Here is a 9857-nt window from a genome sequence, read left to right as displayed (position 1 = left end):
TCCTTTTGGACTGCAAAAACAGTGGAAAGATCATTGAGACAGTAGGTTGCACAGGGGAGAGAACAGCCAGAAATATTTCTTGACCACTTCAAATGGGCAGGTTACAAGGGGACAGCTGGGTTTTTAGATGAACTGATCTACTTGATTTTAGTATTCAGCAAACAGAGGAGATGAGGATGGGACCCCTAAGTTATCTCTAAATACTTTTTGTATTTAAGTCAGGTGAATAGGAAAGGAAAATAAACTTATCTCTCTCTCTCATTTTTAGTACCTAGAATAGCATTCATTATACATATCTGCTTGGTGGTAGCAGTGGGAGTCTTGAGAGCCATGCTTCCAGGGTACTACTCCCAGTTTCCAGGTTGGGTTCTGATTTGCTCTGTGACTTGGGATAAGTCACACAACCTCTGAATCTGTAAGCAGTCCCTTTTTTCAAGTGGATATTGATGTAGTTTTAAGATCCTTGGGTGACGTGTTATAACTAAGCTGTTTTTTCTTGTTCTTCCTCAGTGACTTTGTGAACCTGTGAAATGGCAGTGATGGAAATTGCTTGCCAAGGAGCTCCTGACCCAACTGTCAGGCAACAGAAGGAGCTCGCAGCCACTAAAGGGCTAAATGAAACAGCAGGAGAGAAGCAGAGCAGTGTTTGCAAAGTAGAAGAGCCAAGCAAAGGTGCCTTTCCCACCCAGTGGAAGATCCTGAATGATGTGATCACCAAGGGAACAGCAAAAGAAGAGACAGAAGGAAGCTCTGCATCCATTTCTATCATTGCCCAAGCAGAATGTAAGTGATGTAGCATGATGACCTTAAGGAGAAGGGAGGGGTAGGGACTGTAGGACCTACATCTCGGGAGAGCTGAGTTCAGTACTGTTTTTGTGGTTGCAAGTAGGATGGGTGTAATGATCAGATCCCACTCAGTTAGTAAGTTTACAAAATGTTCATGACCAGAAACAAACCTTCCACCATGTTAAGCCGGGTTTTCCTTGAATGTCTTCCAGAAGACATAGTTGGAGAAAAGAAATGATGGGAAATTTGCAGTGTTTTATGCAATGTCTGATACCTGGCAAAAGTTAAACTTAGTAATTCTGCTCACCTGGCATGACCTGGATGGTGATTTACCCTCAAAGATTACAATTTAGCAAGACAGTACCATTGTCTCCTAGAGCAGGCAGTTGCTGTTATCTGCAGAGATTTTTGTCTAGTATGCAAGTTGTATACTGATCTTGTTTTCTTTTATACAGGTGAGAACAGTCAAGAGTTCAGCCCAACATTCTCAGAGAGACCTTTCATTGCTGATAGCAAACGTTACAGGTGAGAGGCCTTTGGAAAAAGGTGCATGTCCAGAGTCAAGACACGCTGCTTTAGCGATACCTTATTTTGACTCCATCGCTACAACCTGAGTGATTTAAAGAACTATGGCATATAAGTTAACAATGGCTAGATCTAAGGTTTCTGGAGAACTTGCAGCATTCTTTTTACCCATGTAATTTCCCCCCCCAAAACTGTTTATAATAGAGAATGATTATACTGCCCTGTAGGTATGTTCTGTATTTAATCAGATGTTTAAAGCTTTTGCTTTACTCATTCTTACAAATCAATGCTTACTGCTGTGACTTTTTGTAGCAGGAGCATTGACTTGATTCCAAGAGGGGCTGAATCACTCTTTCATTTGGGGTTCATGGACTGAGAACAGGATACACTTTTCATATCTTCTGACAGAATAAAGTATCTTTTTGGCAAAGGTGCCTGTTCCTCCCCAAACCTTCCCTTTAAAAAGCTGTGGGGTCATATGTGTTGATGGTGCAGCAGGAACAAACCACAGCCATTGCCTAGTAGCATAAGAGTGGTGTGGGGGTGAATTGGGAGGAGAGGAATAGAAAGACCTCTAAGCCAGTGGTTCTCAACTGGGGGTCCATGGCCCCTTTGGGGGGCCTACAAGAAGGTTTCAGGGGGTCTGCCTTGCTTGGCATGGGGAAGAGCTACCTTGGCTTCTGGGGGCTGAGGTGAGTTCTGAGGAAGGGATGGGGGTGGGTCTGTCCTCTATTTTGTGGGTAGTGTGGTGGGCTGGCAGGTGAGACTCCATACTGCTGCTCAGATGAGTTGGGCCCTGGGGCTCCCTTCTTCTGAGCTCCTCCCACTGCACACGGGGCCATGTGGAGAGTCAGACAGTTGTTGTGGCACAAGTGGGCCATGGAGTCTTTATAGCATGCTAAGGAGAGCTCTGGGAAGAAAAAGGTTGAGAACCCCTGCTCTGATGCTGCAGGACTCGAGCAGCATTGGGAACATGGAGAAAGAAAAGGATAGGATAGAAACTGAAGGAGATGAAAGAGAAAAGTAGCTTCTCTCTGAGATCCATGTATATAGATTGGGATGAGCAGCATCAGTGACTTGCTTTGGGTTTCCCTTCCCAGTCAGGGTGTGCTGGTGCTGCTGCTGTTAGTAAAGGGAGCAGCTCCATAGCAAGCACTAGAGCAGGGGCAGATAATTATTTCGGGCAGAGGGCCACTTACCAAATTGTGGCAAGCTGTTGAGGGCTGCATGGGTACCCTGCCCCTTGACAGGTGCCCCGCCCCCTAGTCACCATCTTGGGACCAGTGTCCCAGGGCCAGCACCATTGGGGCTCAGAGCAGGGTGCAGGCTGGCAGGGGTCTGTGGAGCTAGGCTGGGCTGCACCAGCAAGAAGAGCAGGGAGCTGGCCTGGCTCCATAGAGCCCCTGCCAGCTGGGACCCTGTACTCCTGCTGCCTTGCTCTGGGCCCTGCTGGCACTGGCCCTAGGACACGGGTGAGGGCCGTGCTCCTGCACCTGCTCACTCCCAGGGCCCCCCAGCCCCGCAGTACAGGCAGGGGACAGTACACAGCCCCAACCCTCTGCTCACTGGCAGGGAAGGAGCTGGTGCGGAGCACAGTGCAGGAAAAGGCAGCCCCTCACCCACCCCGTGGCTGGTGCTCCCTGCTGCAGCCACTCGCAGCCCACACGGGGCTGTCTGGAGCAGGCACAGGTGGCGCCACACAGGCTGCAAGTGGCTGCAGCACGGGGTGCTGGCCATGGGGCAGGCGAGGGGCTGCTTTTCCCTGCACTCAGCACCAGCTTGTAACCTGCCCTCACTGCCAGCCTGGGCCCCGTGTGGCTCTGGGCTCGCCTGTCGGGGCCCCACCATGGCAGCAGCAGCTGTGGCTGGCCCCCCCCCGCTTGTCGCGCCAGGCAGTGTTGGCTGCTGTTGCCTGCCCGGAGCTCGCACGCTGGGCAACAGCAACAAACGATGCCCAGCATGGCAAGCGGAGGGGCTGCAGCTGCTGCTGCCATGGCACAACCCCGATGGGGCTTCTGGCTGGGGGCGGGGTGTCAGGTGGGCTTTGTTGAAGGAGCCTTCCAGGGCTTCCCCTGGGTCCTACTGCCCTTGGTTCCTGTCATCTTTGACAGGAACCAAGGACAGATAAATTCTAATTTTCTAAATTTTTTTTAGGGGCCCTACGGGCTGGATAGAATGGCCTTGTGGGCTGGATCCAGCATAGTGGCCTGAGGGGCTTACTTGCCTGTGGCCACTTGAGCATAACTTTTTCTACCTTGCTAATGATCCACTGCAGCCTCCGCTTCCTCCTGACTCGGCATAAAAAGCCCAGGGCTGGATTGCTTTCTTATGAATCAAAGGTGAAGCAGACTGACTGAAAAATCACCCAGGGACCAGCTGAAGTAGTGCAAACTCTATCAGTTCAGGGACATAATTATAATGCGTGCAAGTATGATGAATCAAAAGCCTTGTCTTTGCTTTCCTTGAGCTTAGAACCGAGAGCTCAGCTTATTAGGTTTGCTAAATGTCGTGACAGAAGAGGCTTTGGAGAAAAATGGAAAGGGGTTGAGAGAAACTGCACTGCTGCATGTTTAGGCATACCAAGGGCAGATGTATTGATCCACACAATGCAGTTTAAGCTAAACTTTGGATTTCTTCACATGAAGAGCCGTTTCACCACTTCCTCTGTTCGATTAGTCAATGATTTATTATGACGGGTGTTGAATGACTAAAAGCAAATATTAATTCTGTGAAAGATAAGTCTTTGTTTGTTGCTGCAGGTTCCCCCCTTATTTTGCTCAGAGTGGTGCTGGTTTGCATATCTATGCTTTCCTTGGAAATCTATTTTAGTATTACCATAGTTCAGTTTTACCAACCTGAGGTTTTTCTCTTGCTAAGTCTTGTCTGCCCTATTTCAAAATCACCAATCCAGGTCCTTTCTTTTATACTGATCTGAGCTTTTAAAAAGATCTCTACCTTGTAAGAACTTAACTCTTTATTTTATTTGATTTAAAGAGAGTCAAGTGTAAATATAAATTAAATAAATTGTTCAGCTGTTGTGACCATGGACTTGCAAACCAAGTTATCTGTGACTTTTGATATTATCAGTAACTTTCACTGCCAAGCTTTTCCTAAAGCGCCTTTTTGCGCCTTCCAAAATCAATAAAAAATGACCGCCAGTAGACTGTCTTTCTTTGGGATATCTGTTGCATAATAAATCTTCAGCTGATGCTGTGTATTTAACTGTCTGTGCTGATGTACACATGAGACTATATGACAATTTCCTGCCTTGCTCAAGAGGTGATAATGATAACTTTCAATCCTGGTTTCGTTAGGGAAGCTAGGGAAGATGTGGTTCCAGGGTTAGATTCAAATATATTTTATTCTTTTCTTGGTAGCCGGTCAGACAGTCTTGATCAAATTCCTAACAATGTGGCTCATGCAACTGAGGGGAAAATGGCACCTGCCTGTTGGAGGGCAAGGCATCGTGGCAAAGCTAGGAAGAAACGGCACAAAAAGAAGTCCAGGCTCAGAATACAGACAATGGCCTCTACTAAGCAAGGACCCAGAACACCAGAACAAGAAAGCTGTATGCCGATTCCGGTCCAGGTGAGACCCTTTTGCTCATCTTATTGAGTTGCAAGCAGAGCACGTAGGATTTACATAGTGTTGTTCTTCAAGGTTTGGCTTGAAATTGTCAGTTCTTGCTTAACTTTCTCTTGTCTTCCAGGAAGATGAAACCCACCAAAACACTTTCTTCAGTAATGGCTCCTGGTTTTCAGAACTGTGCAAAGATTCAGTCTGCAATCAGTTCCCATTTGAGAAATCTGGAAAAGTGCTACCCACAGGCAAACTCCCTTCGCTAAGGAACCAACATGCACCACATTTGCACAAGTTGATAAGCCCAATTCAGTACCTTAATCATGTTTGGAAACCACCCTGTCAGAGGAATCATTTGCCTCAGCCAGAGACACTCCATCCCTTCCCCTATAATATATTACAGCCTCGCTTCCCAGCTCTGGACAGTTCTCTCCATGCCATGAAACTGAATGCTCTGGAGACATACCTCCAGGGTGATTTGGCCTATGTGGATGGTGGGCATCATTTACCTGGCTTACGATCAGAATGCAGCTTCCCAAACTGTGTCAGCCAGTCCATGAAAACAAGCACGGACAAACTTTCTGTGGAAGAATACTTGGTGGATGCCTTAAAAGGGAGTGTGAGTCTCGGTGAGCCGCGAAACTTAGCCAGCCTAGCCAAGACGTGGAGAGGAGGCAGTCTGGATTCAAAGGAGCAGTTTCAAGAGGCAAATGAAAATGAAGGGGTCCTGCTTAATGAGGTGATCTATTTCATCCCATGCCTGGGCCAATATGGTGCTGGGCAAAGTATCCAGTATGTTCCTTCATGCATGTCTCTGTCTGTAAGAGAACTGAATGTACGCATTGTCCTAAATCTATTTTTACTGATGCGTCACAAAAAGATCTGTAGAAGTAACTCTCAATCTGAGTCTTATCCAGAGTGTAAATCTCCCATAAAGAATATGCATGAATTCAAATACTGTATCAACTCTTCTAGCTTGTAGAATGTGCCCACATTTACATATGGCTTAAAATGCATCACCAAGAGACATTTGGCATAGTGGGCCTTTTTGTTTGGAAGAGGTTTCTGCCTGTAGCCATCTACAAAGACTTCCTTGGTGTAATTATTTTTCTTTGTAAAAGAACTAGTCCACACAAGTGAACATGTCATAACATTCTGTATGCCATTTGACCGTTAGCAGTTTTTTGTACTACTAAATTGTGCCTGTGAGAGCTGGTCTATTCCATTTGCAAATCCCATGCTTAGTCTCTCATAACCTAGCAAAGAGGTAGCTAGGTGCCAACCTAACCAGCTACATATCTACCTGTCACCTACTTTGGTGTAGGCAGTACTTCCACAAGTGACAGAAGTGCATGTGAAGCTTAGAGGCATAACAGATCTGTCTCTGCTTCAGCATCTTGTCCCACTGGCCTTCTCAGCACTGACCACTAAGTACTTTCACTTGCCCAGAAAATGAACAAAGCAACCTTCTTTGGATGGGGAAGTTACTTGGATCTTCAAGGGAATAGATGGTTTCTCTTTGGGTCAGATGGGTAGAGTTGTTTAGATTACTGATAACCATACAGTGACTCCAGAAGTAAGAATGGAAGGAAATAAGGAAGGTCTTCTGAATTATGTTCTGAGTTTTAAGGGGTTCAGTGGGTTCTTGGGGTGCTTTCTTTTTTTGACTCTCAGCCCATGACTGCACCATGGCAGTGAAGTTCCTTACTTCAGCTTCTCTTTTGACTTCTAACCTTTAGAAACTAAAGCCAGTGGATTACGAGTACCGAGAAGATGTTCACTGGACCAAGTGCCATGGCTCCCTGGGTGTTGGCTCTTTCGGGGAAGTGTACAAAATACAGGACAAACAAACGGGATTTCAGTGTGCTGCCAAAAAGGTAATGTGAAAAAATGTATTGGATGGAGTTGGCTCCCCTTTCTGAGGAGGCACGGAAAGCAGAAGCTAGTTCCCTTTTTATTCCAGCTTCCAAGGACTGTAGGTTTGTTATTCTTGAATCAATAGCTTAGTGTAACCATTCCTAAATATCCAAGGGCAAAGTACAAAGTATAGTCGTGCATATGTCAAACAGCAGAACTAATTGTCTCTATGGATAGCCTTGCTTTTATTGCACGTGTGTACATGCTCAGCCCCCTTTGTAGCAGTCAGGAACTGTGACTTAAATATTCCCCAGGGCATGCTCTGAAGACTAACTATTTTTCTGAGCTGAGAGAGGCTCAGAGGACTCTGGGATTTCTGAAATATCAGAAATGTGTTTATAGCTCCTGAGTTAAAGGTGGTTCCTGAAGTAGTCTGCTTACCTAACTGTATACTTAAAATATGTGCCTGTGCCCCAAACAAAGTGTAGGTGCTTTTTTTCCTCTACTAGATGTGAGAGTGAGCTGATAAAATCATGTGGCACTACCTATTCAGAAAGACAGGATGATCCTGAAGATTTTTTGCAGTACAGGTTTCTCTCGCTTTATGCTGTACATGCGTTCCTGGAAAACTGCGTAACTTGAATTCACATAAAGGGAACCCACTTTACAACGTAAGAAACAGGGATACGTTCCAAGACCTCGACTATATTGACACCCAGACCTATTTCTACCACTTTTACAAGACAATTTTGGTACTCAGCAGCAGCAGACAGTACACACAAGCACAGGGCACTATCATAATGGGGATGGCAACTACAGAAACGCGTGTTGCAGACAACAAGTGAGGAGCAGAGATCCACACAGGAGACCGTATTTTGGTGCGTGTCACTCCCACATTGCACCACACAAAGCAGCTGGCTGCAGGCTTCCACCACACTGATTGCATAAGAGTGAATTTACCTTGCATAAAATGAATTTTTGGTATAAAAAGGGTCATTGCATAAGAGCGAATTGGCATATACAGAATCTGCGTAAAGCAAGGGAAACCTGTATTATCCTTTGTTCTACAAACACAATGAACAATGCCTATACCTACGAAGTGAAGTGAATTTTTATTATAGGCTCTGAAAAGCAGAAGCTGACATAGCCAGTCATGTTTTAAATATTGTACAGTGAACCCAGAGGGATGATTTCTCAAAGTGATGCTTGTAGAGCTTAGTGTTAGCAAGGGGATTTTTTTTTTTTTTTAAGTTTGTCAAACACTCCTGCAGTGGCAGGAGATGTAACTAATAATGCAACTAATAGATCACATTCTCACATCATTTGTACTATTAAATTCAACAACAGGGTTTAATAATATTTAATACAAGAGTTGGATGTAATTTTAAGAATTGCCTTAGTAGTCAGGGCAAACATGATATTGGTAACATGAATAAAAATAGTCAGCGAGTGTTAGGACTTTGTACAAGTCAAAATCTATTTGTGACGAACACCTACTTCACTGCAGAAATCACAAGAAAGACATTGTGGAACCATCCAAGGTCAGGGCTCTGACACCAATTAGATCTAGTACTGACCAGGTATAACCACCTAAAATAAATCCTGCATACAAGGTCTTATCATGGTGCTGACTGTGGCAGTGACCATGCCTTCGTCTGCTGCAAAGTAAGAATTAATGTCAAAAAGATCCACCGTAGCTAAACTACCAATTGCTCTCAGATAAACATCAGCCAAACTAAAGACATATAAAAAATGCAAGCTATTCAGTGAAGAAGTTGTGAAAGCAAATTTTACCTAACAACTCAGCCACTGAGGCTTGGGAAAGCTTAAAAACTAACATGTACAATGCTGCTATAACAGCGTTTGGCAAAAAACGCAAGAAAAAAGCAGACTGGTTTGAAGAGCGCTCTGGAGCCCTTCTACCACTGGTTAAGAACAAAAGGACAGCACTAACCAACTATAAGAAATCTCCCAACACCATAACCATAGCATCTGAGAGGCTCAAAGAGAAATGCAAAAGGAGGCTAAGAGGTATGCCCAAGATTTTTGGCTGAAACTCTATGGTGATATTCAGAAAGCAGCTGATGCAGGTGATAGCTGTGGAATGTACAAAGGCATCAAACAAGCAGTTGGTCTAGTGGAGAAGAAAACAGCTCTGCTGAAAGACTTAAATGGAAATGTCTTTTACTGATAGATAAAAGCAATTTGAGCATTGGATTGAACACTATGGAATTATATGCTCCAGTGAGATTGTCAAAATCCATCATAACTTTGAACTGTGCTAATCCTTAGAGCTCTTCATGTTTAATTTCAATGAGCCTACACTAGAAGATTTTCAGAAAGCCAGTAAATCCATTTCTGGAAACAGGTATCTGGCAAGGACTGCCTGCTGAAATCTACGAATGTGCCAGCAACGGATTACTTTGAAAACTTCATGAAGTGATTCTCCTCTGATGGAAAAAAGAAGCAGTATCACAAGATTTCAAAGATGCTCAGTTTAAACAATTACACAAAAAACAAAGGGGATAGAAGCAACTGTGACAACTATAGAGGTATCTCAGTGTTGAACGCTGTCGGGGGGAAAAAATGTTGCTCAGACCATGCTCTCTAGGCTGCAGTCTCTGGGTGAAAGAATCTGTTCTGAAAGTCAGTGTGGCTTTTGCTCAGATTGCTCTACCACTGATACGATATTTTTGGTCGAGCAACTGCAAGGGAAGCATAGACAAAAATGAATGCCACTGTACATGGTCTTAGTCAATCTGATCTTAGCCTTAGTTTCAATACAGTCAACAGACAGGGCCTCCTTACTTTTCTGAAGAAACTGGGTTGTCCCCCCAAACTGTTGAACATCATCCACTTATTACATCAAGGTATGAAGTCAACTATACTGTATGAAAACAAAGAATCAAATGCCTTTGACGTCAACAGTGTGGAACAAGGGTGTCTTAGCTCCCATGCTTTTTAACATCTACTACTTCTTCATGCATTCAAGGGCAGCAATGATGGCATTTATATTTTAATCAGACTAGATGGAGGCTTGTTCAACATTGCAAGGTTTAAAGTGAAAACCATGGTGAAAGAGCTGGTTATGAGAGGTTTCCTGTTTGCAG

The 9857-nt window shown here is 44.6% G+C and overlaps 1 protein-coding gene across 1 annotated transcript in view; it reads left to right on the top strand.

Annotated features, from left to right (window-relative positions):
* Positions 1 to 414: 414 nt before the first annotated feature.
* MAP3K14 (mitogen-activated protein kinase kinase kinase 14) overlaps positions 415 to 9857 on the top strand; it is a 39485-nt gene continuing 30042 nt past the window's right edge. The window contains exons 1-5 of the mRNA XM_019523543.1: positions 415 to 783; positions 1242 to 1311; positions 4689 to 4899; positions 5021 to 5629; positions 6630 to 6767. Coding sequence (XP_019379088.1) covers positions 531 to 783; positions 1242 to 1311; positions 4689 to 4899; positions 5021 to 5629; positions 6630 to 6767 — 1281 coding nt within the window. The 5' untranslated portion in view covers positions 415 to 530. The remainder of the gene's footprint in view (positions 784 to 1241; positions 1312 to 4688; positions 4900 to 5020; positions 5630 to 6629; positions 6768 to 9857) is intronic.

Source organism: Gavialis gangeticus, unplaced genomic scaffold, assembly GCF_001723915.1.
Source record: "Gavialis gangeticus isolate Ggan-Ray unplaced genomic scaffold, GavGan_comp1, whole genome shotgun sequence".
Taxonomy (NCBI): domain Eukaryota; kingdom Metazoa; phylum Chordata; order Crocodylia; family Gavialidae; genus Gavialis; species Gavialis gangeticus.
Note: the sequence above shows the minus strand (reverse complement) of the source record. Positions and strands in the feature narration are given on the sequence as shown.